General features: G+C 35.5%; 1 protein-coding gene across 1 annotated transcript in view; it reads left to right on the top strand.

The window, feature by feature from the left end:
* Positions 1-19,246, top strand: part of CNTNAP2 (contactin associated protein 2) — a 1,217,706-nt gene that overhangs the window by 227,943 nt on the left and 970,517 nt on the right. The window contains exon 5 of the mRNA XM_069461685.1: positions 15,727-15,930. Within this exon, the coding sequence (XP_069317786.1) occupies positions 15,727-15,930 (204 nt within the window). The remainder of the gene's footprint in view (positions 1-15,726; positions 15,931-19,246) is intronic.

The following is a 19,246-nucleotide window of genomic DNA, read 5'->3' on the forward strand; positions in this document are numbered from 1 at the left end:
GTAAGCAAGTGAGGAATGAGAGATTTGCCTTTGTATGCTCTCCTTGTAAGTCACGTGTACTCAAATGCATGTCCATGCAGTGAGAAAAAGGCAAAGGAATACTTTTATCGGAGAGTGTCATGGACTATTACAGTCACCTATGAAGAGATCTGCAGTCATCTATGAGTCGATCCCTTTCCTCAAGGTTAATTTGAATATTTCTTTATTATATTTTCTCTCACACATATGTGGTAGTTTGACATAGTTTTCTGCTTTCTAGTTTAAAAATAAGTAAATGCACCGTAAATGCAGTCAGTGCTCATTATTCACAGTAATGTTCTATAAAGTTGCCGCTAACACTGAATTAGCAATACTGAACCATTGCTCCTAGGGGAAATATAGGGTTAGGTTTCTGCAAGCCTCTGGTCAGTGCATCTTTGTTGACCAGTTAGTACATAATCTTGATTTATGTGTGTTTCTGTTTAAAGACACCTCATGTAATACACACTGCTGATTCACTAACATTGAACTCATAGTAAGCAGCATTGTAACTCATTCCTGAACAAAGCTTATCTAATACAGGTATTTTCTCCATAAGGCATACCACAGCCTTGGTTTGAAACACTAGCAAGCACTTCAAGCATAGTACCTGAAAGGGAGGCTTAATACAGCAAAATCACTGTCCAAAAAGCACAAAAATGCAAAAAATGTGGCAGCAAGTAGATAACAAAAAGAATACTTTTTTAATACGATGAGAACTGAAACAAGAATCTAAAGCATTGCTTTGTTGGATATCAGCTGTGAATGTGCACATCAGCGGACTGAAATTTTTTGCAACTCTGCATGTATACAGAAATGGCTGCCAGAGTGCCCTGAGCATTGATTTGAGGATTACAAACAAATTTTAGCAAGCATGCAAATTTTAAAATCACAGAATCTACAAGTAAAGAAGGGTTGGTTGTGTTAGCTGGTGTCTTTGTCACTTTGAACTGCTATGACAAAATATCATGAACTGGGTAGCTTAAAAAAAAAAAAAATGATGTCTCACAGTTCTAGAGCCTGGGAAGTGCAAGATCAAGGTCCTGGCAGATTTGGTGTCCAGTGAGAACTTCATGATTCAGAGAAGGCATCTTTTCTCTGTATCCTCAAATGGTAGAAGGACTAACTAGCTCTCTTGGGCCCACTTATAAGGGCACAAATCCCAGTGATGAAGGTCTGCCAAAGACCCTCACTTCCCAAAGACCTCACCTCTTAATATAATGGCAGTGATGATTAAGTGTGAGACTATGAATTTTTGTGGGGACACAAATATTCAGACCATAGTGTTCTGCCCTGGACCCCCAAAATTTACACATTTCTCACATGCAAAATACATTTAGTCCATCTCAAAAGCCCCGAAGTATTACCTCATTCTGGCATCAACTTTAAATTCTAAATCCAAAGTCTCATCAAAATATCATCTAAATCAGATTTCGGTGAGACTCAAGGTGTGATTCATTCTGAGGCAAATTTCTCTCCAGCTGTGAACTTGTGAAATCACACAAGTTATGAGCTGCTAAAATACAATGGTGGGAAAGGCATTGTATAAACATTCCCATTCCAAAAGGGAAAAATAGGAAAGAAGAAAGAAAGGGTTAACAGATCCCAATTTAAGGTCCTAAGCTTAGAGAATAAACTTCTTTGCATAGTTGCTGTGCCCTCCAGGCCCATTGTGATAGAGATTCCCCCGGCCCCTGCCCCACAGCTTTGGGTGGCTGGCCCTGCCCGCTGCGTGGTTCTCTGCAGTGGCCCCACCTCCACAGCGGCTCTGTTCCTGGGTCAGCAGCCATGGCTCTTCCAAGCTGGAATTGCAAACTGGTGGCTTCTACCACCAGTCTGGAATCCTGAGGGCAGCCCTGTCCCCATGACACCTCTACACGTTGCCCTAGAAGGGGCTCTCTGTGGAGACCTTTCTCTTATAACAATTCTATTCCTGGGCTCTGCAGCTTTCTGGGGCATCCTTTGAAATCTAGGTGGAGACAGCTGCACCCCCACAACTTTACTGGGTGCAGCACATGCTAGAGCCACACCTGGGGTAGCCAAGGATTGGGGCAATGAAGTGCAGGGAGCAGAGCCTTGAGGCAGCACTGAGGAGCCCAAGGATCCACAGGTATCCACAGCTCCTCTTTTGAAATCATTCTGACCCCTAGGCCCAGGCACTCTGGCACTCTAGGCCTGTGACGGGAAGGAAGGGGCAGCCCTGGTGACCTCTGCAGTGCCTCAGGTCATTCTTCCATTGTCTTGGACAGTAGGTCCTGACTTCCCCTCAGATGCCCCTCCCATGCTAATCTTCTCATCAGCTGTTCACTTCTTCATACTTTTGTTCTCTCCCAAACAGCTTTCTCATTTTTTCTAATATGGACGGACTGAGAATTTTACAGATTTTAAAGTTCTGTTTCCAGGCCGGGCGCGGTGGCTCATGCCTGTAATCCTAGCATTCTGGGAGGCCGAGGTGGGCGGATCGTTTGAGCTCAGGAGTTCGAGACCAGCCTAAGCAAGAGCGAGACCCCATCTCTACTAAAAATAGAAAGAAATTATATGGACAGCTAAAAATATATGTAGAAAAAATTAGCCGGGCATGGTGGTGCATGCCTGTAGTGCCAGCTACTCGGGAGGCTGAGACAGGAGGATCCCTTGAGCTCAGGAGTTTGAGGTTGCTGTGAGCTAGGCTGACACCATGGCACTCACTCTAGCCTGGGCAACAGAGTGAGACTCTGTCTCAAAAAAAAAATTGTAAAAAAAAAAAAAAAGTAAAGTTCTGTTTCCCTTTTAACAATTCAATCTTTAAATCCTCTCTCTCTCTGGCATTTTATCATAACTATTCAAAGAAAAAAAAAAAAGCCAAGCCACTCTACTTTTATGGCTCAAAAATTCTACTTTACACAAAACACTAGAACACAAAAACAATTCAGCAATTCTCTGCCCCTTTATAGCAAAAGTTGCTTTTCCTCCAGTTTCCAGTGGCATGTTCCTCATTTCTGTCTGAGACCTCTGCAGAATGGCCTTTATCATTCATATTTCTACCAACATTCTGTTCACAACCACTTACGTATACTTTAAGAAAATCAAGGCTCTCTCTACGGCTCTTCTATTTTTTTCTAGGCTCTCACTAGAATTACCATTCAGAGCAATGTAGGCTATTTATAGCATGACCTTCAGAAGTCTGCCAGTCTCTACATATTACTCTGTTCCAAAGTTGTTTCCATACTTTTAATATTTGTTACAACAGGTCCTCCACTCCTGGCACTAATTTTATGTCTTTGTTTGGGCTGCTATAAAAAAATATAATAAAATAAACTGGGTAGTTTATAAACAGCAGAAATCTATTTTTCACAGTTCTAGAGGCTGGGGAGTCCAAAATCAAGGTACCGGAAGATGTGGTGTCTGGTACCGGCTCACTTTCTGGTTCATAGATGGTGCCTTCTCGCTGTGTCTTCACTTGGTAGAAGGGGCAAGTCAGGTTTCTGGGGGCTCTTAAGTACCATCATTAATCTCATTCATGAAGGCTTCACCCTCATGGCCTATTTGACTGCCAGAGGTTCCACCTCCTAACACATCACATTAGTGTTTAGTTTTCAACATATAAATCTTGGGAGTACACAAACAGGCCATAGCAATTAGTAATATATTTCTAAAACATAAATCTATTTTCTTTTTAGAAACTCTTCTATTCAAAATTTTAATAACTGAAGATTAGATCTATGGTGTTTTCTTTTCTTCCATTGTCTGTCCGTCCTTCCTTCCTTCCTTCCTTCCTTCCTTCCTGTTGAATATGACATCATTACAAAACTGGTTTTTGTTTCTGTCTTATTTTATAATCGTATACCTTACCCAGCAACAGAAGATGAGGCAGAAAAATTTTTTTTCATTTTATTTTAGTACATCTTTCCAAAACTTGATCCTGGTTTACCTAGTTGTCATTAACAACATCTGATCAACTATTATTAATTAAATAATTAATTCTCTCCTATCTCAAATTCTTGTTCCTGTAAAGTTTACTTCTCCCTTTAACAACAACAACAAAACAATAGACAGCTTCTCTCTTCATATGGATTCTGACACATGAGCCATTTGAGCCCCACTTAAAATGGCAAAATACACCTCCTTCTCTTATTTGCATTAAAATTTGTTTTTCTTAACCACGTACTCTCTATTGCTTTAGTGTTAATTGCTTTACTTACCTTTTGAAGAATAAAAATCCACATTGATACTTATTACATGTATTCACAATTAAATTATTGTATAACGGAAAGTAAATTTAATTTTTTCAGACTCATTATAATCCATGTAGTATTATGTTTTGACAGTATCCAAATATAAAGAGGTATGTGGTCAAACAAAACATATCTGTGGACCAGTAGCTAGCAGCCTCTGCTTAGTACAACCCCAAATCAACTGTTTAACATACTATTTATTTATTTATTTATTTTGAAGACAGGGTCTCACTCTGTCACTCAAGCTGGAATACAGTGGTGTGATCATCGCTCACTGTAGCCTCAAACTCCTGGGCTGAAGTGGTCCTCCTTCCTCAGCCTCCTGAGTACCTGGGATTACAGGTGCTCACCACCATGACTGGCTAATTTTTAAAAAAATTTTTTTAAAGATGAGATCTCGCTATGTTGCCCAGGATTGTGTCGAATTCCTGGTCTCAAGCAATCCTTTTGCCTTAGCCTCAACATTTAAAAATAGGGTAATTTTATAAAAATTTTGATTTCTGACTTTGCTTAAAAATTGAATGCTTAAGTAACACCAGCATTGATGCATAGCATCAGTTACTTACAGGTGGGCAGGGACTGCCTCCTTATACCCATAACACAATACAGAAACTCCTCATTGATTCTTCACTACCATGGCCAAGTTTTTTAGCCATTAATTAGCATCTTTCCCTGTTGAGTTCTCATCAGGAAGTAATATATCTCTTTTATCCATATTGCTATCAAAAGTGAGAAAGTAAAAGATAGATGGAACTATATGATTTTTACAGCAAGCCAGCGTCACTCATTTGTATGAACTGCTTATCCTCTCTGAGCATGGAAGCTGTAACTTCTAATTTTAGGAGCTTCAAATAATTTTATCTTTGTCAGAATTGAGATCTATGCACAAGTGGGTAGGAGCATTGCTCATTTATGGAAATAAATTAATTCAGACTGTTCAACAGGGCCCAGTGAGCGTGCAGGTGTCAAGGTGTAATGGACAGCACCCAAGTTCACAGTGAAGCGGATTCCCTCCAATGCCCAAGCCACTGAGCTGTGTTGATAACCAGACCGCAGAGTGCCATTTACATTTTACCAGACAGGACCCAACTGCTCTAGCAAAGAGGAAAGAGCACGGTATCTCACAACATGTGTACGTTTTGAGCTTTATTAATCCTATTTTATGGTTGAGGTAAAAGTTTCACCCAAAGGTATAGGAAATCAGATAAAAAATAAAGCATAACTGTAATGTACTACACCATATGCATAAACTCAGGACACACCAAGCATATGTCCCAGTTCTTGCAAATAAGTGTGAATCATTTGTACCAACTCATTTAGCTTTCAGGAAAGCACAGAAAGTAAAATACATGAGAATTAGATTTTGTACTACTCACCTATTACATATTGCTACATGTTCAGAAAACTTTGCAGAAATTGTAGGTGAAGTAGATTCAGTTTGGAAAAATAGTGTTTTACAGTGCTAAAAAATGGTTTGCTTAGATATGGTTTTGAAAAGGATAGAGTATGAATTGTTGGATAGCTAAAGGAGTGACAAACTGATTCTGTCTAAAAATTAAGATAGTGCAAATAAGTGGACTCAAATATTTAGCATGTTTCAAACAAAACTTGTTTACTCTTTTTTTCTTTTTAGGGTAGTTTCAATTCCATTGAAAGTTCTGAGGCTTTTGTAATAGTGGATTTATCATACGCTTGTACAAGATTATGACTATGAACATTCATCTGAAATTCTTCTATCACTCTAGAAGCCTTAATTACTTTGAAATTCTGTATAGCAAAAATGCATCATCCAAAAGTTTTGCGTTTTTTAATGACATCGGTATTTCCTGAATTCTGACTTTGTGTAACCTCTGTCAACACTGTAAGAGTGTCTGCTGCTTTGAGGCTAGGTTTTTGTACTTCCTACTTCTCTACCCCACCGTCATCTCTCCTGCTCTCCCACACCAGCTTGTCTTTCCAAGATGCAAACCGGAACGTGTGCCTTCCGCTTAGGATAGCATCCTTACACACGTAGAATCTCATCTTCTGTAGGGAGCATTAGGTCCTTCGTCTTCTGAGTCTAACCCCATCCATGACCTTTGAGCCTTGTATAGTCACACAGATCTGAGCTGTTCCCCATCTGTCTGAAATTATTTTACTTCATCTTAACTTCTCTTTTCACAAGACAGCTCATGTATTAGTTCTTTCTCAAAACTCACCCCTTTGCCCTCAATAACCTGACAGTTTTGGCACAGTGCTACGGAAGTAGAAGATATCTCAGTGAACGCTAGTTGACGTCAGACATGTAACAATGGTTTCTAAAATTTATTTGAAAGGATATTTTTGCAGCTATATGGAAGAACTCTTGTCAGTAATTCTAAGATTTTTGTCTTGTTTGATCAAAACTTTGATTTTTCTCTTCTTTGGTAAGGTATGGTAAAAGAGGGTGTTTTAAAATATAATGTATTGATAGATAATTTGAGATATAGTAAGGCCAACATATCAGAAAACACCTGCCATGGAGCAGAGGGCAACAGGGAGACCCTGGGAAAGAGCCTTTACTGTGGTTTCCATGGGAAGAGATGGATGAGGTGGGGTAAGCGGCTTAGGTCTGGCGAGTCTGAACCATTTCAGTGGGCTCTGGGCATAGGGGCTGTTGCTGGCGTCTGGTACCCGACCCTGGGGTGATTAGGGCAGGTAGATACTGGCCCAGAGATGAGAGTTAGCTAAAGGAGGTAGTTGGGTTGTGGACTCTGGATTGGTTATTTTACATTTGAAAAGTACGTTTGTGGGCAACTTGTTAACTATCTCTAGAAATTGGCTAATCCTGGGAGGGGCAGTCCCTCCAGGGTCAGCAAGGCGCCAGATGTCAAAGCATCAGAATACAGAAAATAAAAGACATGGTTAATACAGTGGGGACATTGAAGCCGTGACACCCTCAGGAAATGACCAGGGGGCTGCCACTGTCTCCCTGTACCTATCACTCCCCTTTTTACTCATAGGGATCATTGATTTTTCCTCAATATTATATAAATTACTATGAAAAGTCAGCTTCAAAACAAGTTCTCTCACTTCACTTCCAACCAAATTGACATCTGTTAGCCTATACAATATGAAAATTCAGATACCAACACTGAGAGTGATGTTTTAAATGGAACCAGAAGGTTAACTGAGAAATGATTTTAAAACGTATCTGAGGCTGGGCGTGGTGGCTCACGCCTGTAATCCTAGCACTCTGGGAGGCCGAGGTGGGCGGATCGTTTGAGCTCAGGAGTTCGAGACCAGCCTGAGCAAGAGCGAGACCCCATCTCTACTAAAAATAGAAAGAAATTATATGGACAGCTAAAAATATATATAGAAAAAATTAGCCGGGCATGGTGGCTCATGCCTGTAGTCCCAGCTACTCGGGAGGCTGAGACAGGAGGATCGCTTGAGCTCAGGAGTTTGAGGTTGCTGTGAGCTAGGCTGACGCCACGGCACTCACTCTAGCCTGGGCAATAGAGTGAGACTCTGTCTCAAAAAAAAAAAAAAAAAAAAAAAACGTATCTGAAATCAATGTTGGGAATAATTTAAATCAAAAGACATTCTGAGGAGTTTTGGATGTCTGGTTCTTTTCCTCATCTGTGTAACATTTACTTAGGATTTATAATTCTAGATAGTCTTTTCCCCAAAAGAAAAAGAGATTTTGTACGGTCAGAAGCTGAACAGCTATTTTGGTAAACAGCAATATTAGAGAAGACAAGTCTAATTTGTTTGACTTTTTGATTTAGAAAAATAAACAAAAATTGCTTCCACATGAATTTCCTACAAATAGATTTTATGCTAATTTTCAGAAATTGCCTATTATCTCTGCATTATCAGATATATTCGAGCTATAACCCGCTTGGAAATAGATCCCTCTGATTTTCTAATGTTCTGTGGGTCACAAGTGAATAGGACAAAAGAGAGAATATGGGTATGAATGTCTGTGTGTGTGTGAATGACCATTTTGGGAGGCAGAGGGTACCTCAGTTTTTTGTTTTTGTTGTTTGTTTTTTGAGGTTGAATAATTTTTAATAACATGATTTCCAAAAATTGCTTATTTTTTGTCTAGTTTTAACTCAAGTGGGTCAACCACATGATTAGCTATTTCATGCCTTTTTTTGTCTAGTTTTAACTCAAGTGGGTCCACATGATTAGCTATTTCATGCCTTATCATGCTTTATAGCTTTTTATGAAGTAATCCAAAAATGAAAAAATATTAATATGTAGGAATAAATCCATGTTGCTTCTATAAATCAGTATCTGTCTCAGATTAGTATATCTTGACTATGTTAAAATGTGTTTAAAACTTAACTTTATTCTTAGAATAGGCAAGCTTCTCATAAATGTATTCAATTATAAGGAGAGTATATATTATGTATTTAAATTCATATTGGAGTTAAATGTTTTAGCCTTTGACTTATAAATAAATATATACTCCATTGTGAATAGAATAGAAGCATTTCATATTTTAAGCTATTTATTCCTATCCGAAATCTGTGGTTGCAATATTTATATAAATGCATTCCACTAAATAGTATGGAAGTCTGTACTCTTAGCAGGTGAACTGCATGGCACCAGCTATGGGTTTGAGGGGAAATAAGATCATAGAAGAATTTTCCTTTTGCCTTGTCTCAAACACAAATTATGTTTACATCAATTTAATAAGTGTTTATTGTGCCAGAAATACAAAGTAGAACAATCCAAAGTCTGTACCTTAGAAGAGCTGAAATACCACAGGAGAAATCAAACCCATAAAAAGGTCATTTCAATACAACGTGAGAAGTGATACAACGAAAGTACGCAAGGCGCTATGGTACGACAGGCCAAGGCTGCTTCACACAGCAAAGCTTTCTGGTGGGGGAGGCTTATCTGAGGCTTGAAAGATGCCTAAAATAAACCAGTTGAAGAAAAAATGGCTTTTCATTGAAGACAGTGAGCACAGCATGAGGAAAGGCCTTGGGTGACATTAGCAAGAGATTCAGTCAGTTTACCATGATTAGCACAAAAAGAGAACAACGATGCTAAAAGGGAGCTCTCTCATTGGGGTAGTTACAGGCCACACGGAAGAGCTTGGATTTTGGTCTTTTGGACAAGAGAGTTTGTTTTGGAAAGGTCTTTCTGGCTTCTGAGTGGGGGATAGGTTTAAGGAAAAGAAGACTGGAGGGTCTTTCGTTCACTGAACGATGTTAACACAGCAGGTACCAGGAGAGGTGATGGTAGCTGGTGGCGGGATAGATAAAAGTAAGCCGTGAGTTTGGAAAACACAGAAGTGCTAAATTTCACAGGATTGGAACTGGCTAAGTGTGGATGGGCAAGAAAAGGAGGCAGTCAGGAAAGTCCCAGATGTCTGGCGTGAGGCTCAGAAAAAGAATTCTGTGTTGGACAAGTAGAGTGAGCTATGCCTATAGGACATCCCTGTGGATGAGTCTTCAGGCAGTTGGATATTGGAGTCTAAATTTTATGCAGAAATGAAATCAGACACCTCTGGTATTGTTCTACTATGAGATTTCAAGCACTTAAGGGCAAAGCTACGCATTTGAAGAAGAAATACTGTACAAAATGTGAGATGCTGGCCTTCATTAAATAAGTGCCTTTGAGATTTTTGTTTTGTTTCATTTTTCCCCAAGTAGAAATAATTTTTCAGAGGCTACCTCTGAAAAATCATCTTTTAAAAATCAATCTTTTCTATTTTTAATTATTATGGATACATAACAGTTACATCTATTTGTAGGGTACATGTGATGTTTTGATACAGGCATACAATGCGTATTAATCAAATCAGAGTAATCTGGGCATCCATCACCTCAAGCCTTTCTCATTTCTTTGTGTTAGGAACATTCCAATTCCCCTCTTTTAATTAGTTCAAAATATATCCTAACTTATTGTTGATTATTTTTTTAAAAGGACCTGGAGAAGGCTAATTTAATACTATTACTCTAAAGTAGCTGTACCAACATTTTTAAATCTATTTTGGCTATTGATTTAGGTTTAAATCACAGATACTTAAAAAAAAAAAAAAAAGATAGTGGGTTTGAAGAAAGTACTCGTATCAAAATGTACCATTAGAATGAAATAGACTCCACCAGAGTTAATGTCTGTTCCAGAACTGATTCAATTAAAAATAATGGAATACATTTTCACCTACCACCACAATCCCCTAAAAGTAGCCTAATACTATCATTCTGGGTTTTTTTTTTTTTTTTTTTTTGACAATTGAAACCTTTGGTATATTTATGGTTGTGGCACCAAGGTAGATCAGAGACATTCTCACAATTTCTTTCAATCTAGTGATTCTAAGTTTTAATTAAAAAGCATAATAGTTTTATTATACTGTAACCCAATTAATTGAAATATGAGTGACAACATTCAATCACTGAACAGATGTTCAATGAACACTGACTTTTTCAGGCACTGTTTTAAGTACTGAACTCCAGAATGGAACAAAACAGTCTCAGAGGAGATATGCTACAGAGATGCAAACATATCAGCATGTCAGGCAGAGAAAAATGCTATGAAAAGGAATAAAGGGAGAGTGAAGATGGCAGTCACACTATTTTGTAAAGAATGGTCAATGTATCAAAAATATTCTCTGACTTATAAAAAGAATATGTAGATTTACATTTGTGTAAAATTTGCAAAACTAAGCAAATTCCATCTTCTAATATTTTTAAACTTTAGTTTCAGAGATATATTTCAAACTCTTGAAGTGATTTGGCATTTATTTGCAAAAATTACGTGATGTTATATTCAATACTAACTTGTTAACATCTTCACGAATTTTCTTTTAAATTTGTAAGCTTTATATATATTTATGAAATGCCTTATATTTAGTTTTTTAAAAGAGAATGTCTTTGATTTTGTTTTCTTTTTTCTCTAATTGAAAGTCTTATTATTTTTCCATCTGTATTGAAGTATAATTTACAAATAAAAATTGTGTATATTTAAGGTGCATGACATCACAATTTTGTGATATTATTCCCAAACATAAGTAATACCAGTGTAGTACTAAGAAAACATATCCAACTTGTGGATTCTACAAAATACCTAATCACTACTCTTCTAAAGTATCAAAATTATGAAAGATAAAGAAAGATATAGAAATGGTCACAGATTAGAGGAGACCAAAGAGACATGATAACTAAATATAGTGTGAGATTCTGGATTGAATCCTGGAACAACAAAAGCAACAAAACATTAGTGAAAACTGGAAAATCCAAGTATAATCTATATTTTAGTTAACAGTACTTAAGTTAATTTTTTAGTTTCGACAAATATACCACATTATGTAAAATGTTAATATTAGAAGAAGCTGTGTGAAATGCATGTGCGAGTGTTATCTTTCCAACTACCTTTTCAGTTTGTCTCTAAATATAAAATTATTTCACAATAAAATGATTATTTTAAAAACAAAATTGCAACCACAAATTCTTACTGAAGGAATTAGAAATCCAAATGATGATAGATATTTAGCTAATCAAAATCCTGTTTTGGAAAAAAAAATTATGAGGTGAGGTAAAAAAAATTATGAGGAGAGGTTAAAAAAATGTCCAGTAACAAAAAACAAACATAAAACTATGTACAGAATTATCCCTATGTGTATCTATGTACATACATAGATAGAATCTTTATTTTGTGTATGCAGTTTAAAAATGATCATAAATAGTATATTATCATTGGTTGCTTCAGAAAAATAAAATTATGCCCTTTTAATTTTTTTAAACCATCTCTTTTCTCTCAGATCTTCTACAAGTAAGTGAAACATTTTAATGAAAAAACAAGGTATTAAAAGTAATTCTATACTCTGGTTTCTCTTCAGATCATATAAATCTTTTGCCTTTTACTAAAAGTAATTCTTACTTGTTGGTGTGCTATCTTCAAAATTTTTTTTTTATTTTTTCAAATAGGATAAATTACAGCTTCAAATTATATATATATTTTCACTTTTATAACGGCCTTGGTGTATGAAGGTCAATAAAACGTATTAATTAACTAAAACATAAATTTTCCCTATACTATAAATATTATATTACCCAAAACCCAAACTATCATTGTGCATTTTGGACCATAACTAAATGAAGTAAAATTCTCCTCCCTCCTCTCTACTCCCTCCTGCCACCTTCTCTCTCTTTCCCTCTCTCTCTCTCTCTCTCTCTATATATATATATAATGTATATATAAAACAGGTGTATATGCATTTATATATTATATGCTTATGCATTATATGTATACATATGAATTATTCCATACATTAGATAGATGGATAGATTGGTAGACAAATATATAAAATCTAGGATATGCACCAACCTATTACCCATTAATATAGGTTATCTCTTGTGCTTGGGATTCACTTTTCTATATCTCTGTGTTAATTTCTTTTTAACAATAAACATATTTTTGCAGTAAAATATATAGCAAAGATATCTTTAAAAATATTAAAATCTTTAGGTGGTAAACACTTCTCTAAATTATGTTATTCAAATTTAGAAAGTAAAGACTAAATAACAATAATTAAAGAAAAAAAAGCGTTTCTACCATGATGGTTTGATGAATTGGGCATACTACCAGCTCTCTGAGTTATTGTTAGAAACAAAACTGTGGAAACACTATGATTTTGCATTCACTTTTTGACTAGCCATTATTGTTGTTCAGATTGCTTAAACAGTTCAACCGTACATATTTAATCACTGCACAGAAAACTTAATTCTAGGAAGTGATAAGCAATCAGCATAATAGAAGAAAAAGTGGCTTGTCCCTAAATAAGCCCAACATATTATTAGATGTCAAAAGAAATTTAAATGTATTTTTGTAGGAAATAGAGCCAAACTCTGATGGATGGTATGTACATTATTGTACAATATCCCAGACTATTAAAGTATATAGTATGTGTTTAAGTGTAAATTATATATCATAGATTATTTCTAGGAATTTTATAATTTTCAAGATACCTTTGAGCTCATATCCACAAGAGAACATGCTAATATATTGGGAGCATTTAACCTATTCGTAGAAAGACAATTTCATTTATACTGTAGGAGATCTGGCTTGCAGAGCACCTTAGCAGTTTCCCAACTGACTGCTGACCACTTACCATTGTAAAATCAGACTGGTTCTACGTGAATAGCTTTCCTTCCTGTTTTTATTAGTAGCTTAGGACTATCTAAAAAAATAAACCATACTCATCCTTTCTGTCACACTTTTTCATTATCCTAAAAGGAAGGCAGAAAGGCATCAATATTTGCATAACTCACTATGCTGTACCTGAAACTGAATGTAGGTTTTGATTTAGGAGAAAATATAGGAAAGATGAATTCTTTCCTTTATCCTAGCTCAGAGAACATTTACTTCCTGAAAGATGAATGAGAAATATTTTATGTCAGTTAACATATATTGACATAAAAATATATACATATACACATATACATAATACACATATGTAGAAAACAGTGATGTATCTGTTATTCACCTTGTCCCTGCCATGAAATTGACTGAAGCATTTCTTTCTAGAGTTCGAAATTTACTCCCTTCTTCTTTTTTTCATTTATTCACTTTTCAAGACAAAAAGTAATTTCTACCAACTGCTGGATTATGAATTCAACCTGGGATCTGAAAAGCAGATTCCATTTTTTTCCCTCCTTTATTTCTCATCACAGATGATAAAGACATTGCCATTGGAATTCAGCTGTGACAGTATAGATGATTAAGCTAAAGTCTAATTGGCTTTGCAGTGTTAGCAGAAGCCAAAATTTAATGGCTGATTTTTTTTCCCCTCATATTAAAATAAACCTCTGTGATTCACAGTCTCAGAGAACCGAATTCTGTTGATTAAGAAAGTCTTTTTATGGGCAATAAAGAACTGATTATAAGATTTAAAACTTAAAGTTTTTTTTAAACTTTTCATAATTTAACATTGTCCATTGTCCAGAAATATTTAAGAACATAAATATTTGAGATAGGAAGACAAATATTTTTAAAGCATGTGAAAGCCATTGACAAATTGAAAGGAAAGCTTAGATTTAATTTTAAGTAATGTTTGAAATAACTGTATTCACAACAACTGTCAGAATTAGGAAAATCAAATTTAGAATTAATTAGGTAAAATCAAAAAATTGGAAGGCAAAAAAGAGTGGGTGGGGTTATAGTATTTCTGCCCCTCTGCCCCCCTCACCGCCTGGGGATTTATCTGGTGGTATGCTCTACTTACACAGCAAGCCCGAGTGTTCCCTGTGGTGATTGAAGTAAACAAATGCAAGAGAACTAGGACATGAAATGAGAAAACATTTCTCTGACAGGCTTTAAACTGCTATCATTTTTCTCCAATGCGTCCCTGTGGAGTTCTTTAGCCAGACCTTGCCCAAAACCTAGGCGGTAGCTTTGTCCAGGTTTGTAATTCTAAAGTAAGTAGGGCTACCTAGTCTGACTAGGTTTTCTATGATTTAAAAATGAAAAGCTAACAGAAATGGTATTTTGAAAATATTTTAATGACAGAGTCTAATGATGGTAACTAAGCTTCTGTTTGAACTCAATGTTTGATCTGGATGTTTATAATGTATCTTTGGACCCTTCCATGAATTGGGAACCCATTGACCAATAATGTATAAAACATAATACCTCATAGTGTGCACAGGTAGCATTTATGAAACCAATCCTCACAATCACCTATTTCAGACAATAGTGACAAAATTTTCTGTACTTCTAGTTATATACGTTTGTTATTTTAATGTAATTGCTTAAAATTAGAACTGCTGGAGTCATAGTACAGGCTAGATATCTGTTCTTCTAATTCATGTACGGGTAAGTGAGGGTATCCGTGTTCAATGTAGTCAATAACATTAGTGCCCAATTCTCTGCTTCAAATGCAAGGAGCTAATAATGAATTTGACACATAATGCCTAAGAGGACCTTTTAAGAAGTTTTCTAAAGTTCAATAGGCAATAAACTCTGAATATTACAGTAAAGTTTATTAAAATAGTAGTGGAATGTAAAAACCATTAGAAAAAAATAAATATAACACCAAACACTGCTTTCCAAATGTCTTCATTCTTGTGACAAAAAAAGCAATTTTTCAGTAAAGTATACACTTAAAAATCATGAAGAATTAACATCATTAAGGAAGAAAACATTGACTCTTGCAAAATCTTAGGGATAAAAAAATTTATGTCAATTAATATTTACTTTTTTGGACTAAACTTTACATTCCCAAGTTAAAAGTCGAAGCATATAGTACACTGAGTGTATATTACTGTAATAGTATTACAAAGTAAAATTTTATATTGATGGGGCTTCTATGATCATTTTTTATCTACATTCTCCATAAAATCCCCTTTTAAACACACTGTAAATCAAAATAAAAAAATAAAATAAGAACCTGGCATTCTAGACTTCTCAGGGAAATATTTCTTTAATTCCCAGTTATTCTGTGCAGGCACCCATTGGAGGTGGATTGTAACACGCAGCGACTGAACTGAAATGTTATTTCTTTTTATTCTTTTAGGGGCTGATGTGATCAACTTTGATGGCCATGTTGTGTTACCATATAGATTCAGAAACAAGAAGATGAAAACACTGAAGGATGTCATTGCCCTGAAATTTAAAACCTCTGAAAGCGAAGGAGTAATCTTACATGGAGAAGGACAGCAAGGGGATTACATTACCTTGGAACTGAAAAAAGCCAAGCTGGTCCTCAGTTTAAACTTAGGTATGTTTGGACTCGTGGTACTCTTCTTTCCATTTACTAAGGTTCCCATTAGGAAAATGTTAATGTTGCTTAATGTTTTAAAGTGTAAATTATAAAAAAAAGTTCATATCATGTTGTCAATTCATTCTTAATCCATAGTGGTTGGTATATAATGATATACTGTTCTTTCAAAAAATGTTTATTGTACCTGTAGTATATACAAGGTACTCTGCTAGCCTTTGGCTACACAACAGGGAACAAAGAGACAACGTCCTTAAACTCATGAAGTTTATGACCTAGTAGAGGGATCAGACAATATATCATCTATGAATATTATTTTAAAACAACAAAACAAAAATGACTTAATGAGTGTTATGAGATCTATTAAATAGGTTACTATGCTAAGAGGCATAGGTTCATATGTCCCTTTCAGAGGCATCAGGGCCAACATTAGAATGTGTAGTGAGGAGAGTCCTCTCTGAGGAGAAAATGTTCAAGGTCAGATCTGAGTGACGACAAGAAACTCGCCAGAAAAACATGAAGAAGGGGAGGGTTTCATAGCGAAGGATCACTGAAGACAAGGAGTAGGCAGGCACCAAGGAGGAGGCTGGTGTGGATAAAGGTAGTGAGCTACTAAAATAGAAAATGAAATCCAAGAAGTGGAAATTGTCTAAATCCTGTGGGATCTTGCAGGGCCTGGTACAGGGTTTAGGTATTATTTTAAGAATGGGAAGCTACGGGAAGGCTTTATACCATACAATATTATGGTCTTATTTTTGAAAGTGCACTGACACTTCCGTAAAAAGAATTGCTTGCGACGGCATGAGGCTCAAAGGAGGACTTTTGCGTAGTTTGGGTGAGAGATGATAATAGCTTATATGAGGTGGCTTTCAGTGGAGATGCAGAGAAATGTGTCCAGCAGGGAAATTATTTTAGTGGTAAATTCAGCATGACTTTTGATGCATTGAAAATGGTAAGAAGAAAAGAGTAGAAATAAAGAATGATTCCTGGGATTTGATTTGAGCACCAAATGGACATTAGTGTCATTTTCAGAAATAGAGAAAGCTTTAGGAGGAATTCTAGTGATCTGTTTGGACATGGTTCCTTTGAATTGCTTATTAAACATTTAAGTAGAGCATTCTATTATGGAGTCACTTATGTAAGACTGAGAGGAAAAGGTGCTAAAATTGAGTCAAAGAAGAAGTAGACAGTTAGAGGAAATAAAGAACATGAAGTATCACAGAGACCAAGCAAACAAAAAACTGTGTTGAATTTAACTAAACTTTGTTGAATTTATCTAAAATGTCATGGAAGGTGAAGAGAAGTGAATATTGACTTTGACAGCATGGAAATTATTATTAATTTACTCTCAGTGGAATAGAAAAGACAAAAGTTTTATTGACTATTTTACAGGTTTAAAAAAAGAATGAAAGATGTGGAAATAAGTATTTTGCATATAGTCAGCTAGAAATGAAGGAAGCAGGGAAATGAAATGTTGGCTGGAGGAGAAGGTGAACTCAAAGGAGTTACTGTTTGGTTCTGGGTTTTTGTTGTGTTTAAATGGGCAGTACTAACATATGTTTGCATGTTGATGATGTAGCTAGGATTTACTTAAAGCTAAAGTGAAGAGCCACAACATAGGTATTGGCATTCAAAATTACAATGCAAGCAAAGATATTTGTTCTTTCACTTGCTTGTCCGAAGATTCCAAGCTCTTTGACTTCTTTGTCAATTATCAGTTTGAGTGCTCCAGACATTCCTGAATAATGGCTTGTATCTCATATGTTAATTCTATTACTTTGAAAACTAGTATTATACTAAAAAATGCAACTGTAGTTTTTTATAGGTAATGATACTTCATCTTAAAGATATACCCTTTATTATAAAACTTTTCACATTCAAAATCTGATTTGATTGAAATAGTAGCTTCTATAAGAAAAGAAGAAAGAAGGAAAATCACACAAAAAATCTGGGCCACTTAATTACACAAAATGTCATTTTTATTGTAATAATTATATTGTTATAATACATGCAAAACCTGGCAAATACAAATGTCATATATAGAGGTTCAATGTAGCTCATTAATAAGAAATTATACTACTGCATAATAATACCAAGATGTTAAGAGAAAATATAGGCAAAGGATAGAAAAGATAACATAAAAGAAAAAATATAAAAATAAAATATACTATAAACAACAAATACTAAACCACACTAGTTACAAAAGAAATACACTATAAAATAACAAAATACTGATATTTCTCATGTAAGTAAATAGATTTTAAAATGCTATCAGTGCTGGTGAATATGTTACAAAAATTCCTTTATACTGTTTTGCAAATCAGAAAGTATTTCCGTAAAAATAGTTTGACAATATATCTTTAGACATTTGTACTACCTAGGGGAAAATAGACTGAAATAATTTTTAAAACAGACCCAATAGAATAAACAAAGAAAGTGATGGAGAGAGAGAAACCAGAAAAATATAAGTAATGTTGTAAAATATGTTCCTCCATGCATATGCGCGCGCGCACACACACACACACACACACACACACAGCAGTTAAGTTATATCTAAAGATGTTTATTTTTTCAAACTTTTTTTCCCAAATGAAACATGTAGAATAACCTTTTAAAATCAACTGTGGTTTATAGAGGTATGACATTACTCTTTTGAAACAAGTAACTGATTATACGAGCTCACAAAAAAAGTTTATTACCTTTTCACTGGAAAGCAGTTTACTTACAGAGTTTTACTGACTGCCTGGAATTTATGACAACCAGAGAAATACATCCACTCAAATATCTCCTGTCACTCTTCAATGCATTTACCTACATATCAGGCATATCAGCCTGCTCTCAGTCTTCCAGTGTAAATATTTAAAGTAGTAGCACTCAGTGCAGCCTTTTCACTCATACCAGTTCCTACTTTTCTTTCTCTCTCCTCTTCTTCTTCTTCTACACACTTTCCTTCTCCCTCTCTCATTTTACACACACACACACACACACACACACACAATCACATATCAACCTTTGATTTTATCACCACAAGTGAAGAAAAGTTGATCTAGGAAAGCCATAGAAAGTATACAGTACAGGGATCATTAGCATACTAAATGTCAAAAAGAAAAAAAAAGGAGGAACTTAATGTGACATTCACTTGTTTATCTCTCTCATTTCCGTTATGCTATTTATTATGAAACCTTATTATATTTTTATAGCATTTAACTTTGCCTCACCATAAAAAGCAATACTTGATTAGACAAAATAGAAGAATGAAGGTCAAGCATGGTGGCTCATGCCTATAATCCCACTGCTTTGGAGGGCCGAGGCAGGA

Source organism: Eulemur rufifrons, chromosome 29, assembly GCF_041146395.1.
Source record: "Eulemur rufifrons isolate Redbay chromosome 29, OSU_ERuf_1, whole genome shotgun sequence".
NCBI lineage: Eukaryota > Metazoa > Chordata > Mammalia > Primates > Lemuridae > Eulemur > Eulemur rufifrons.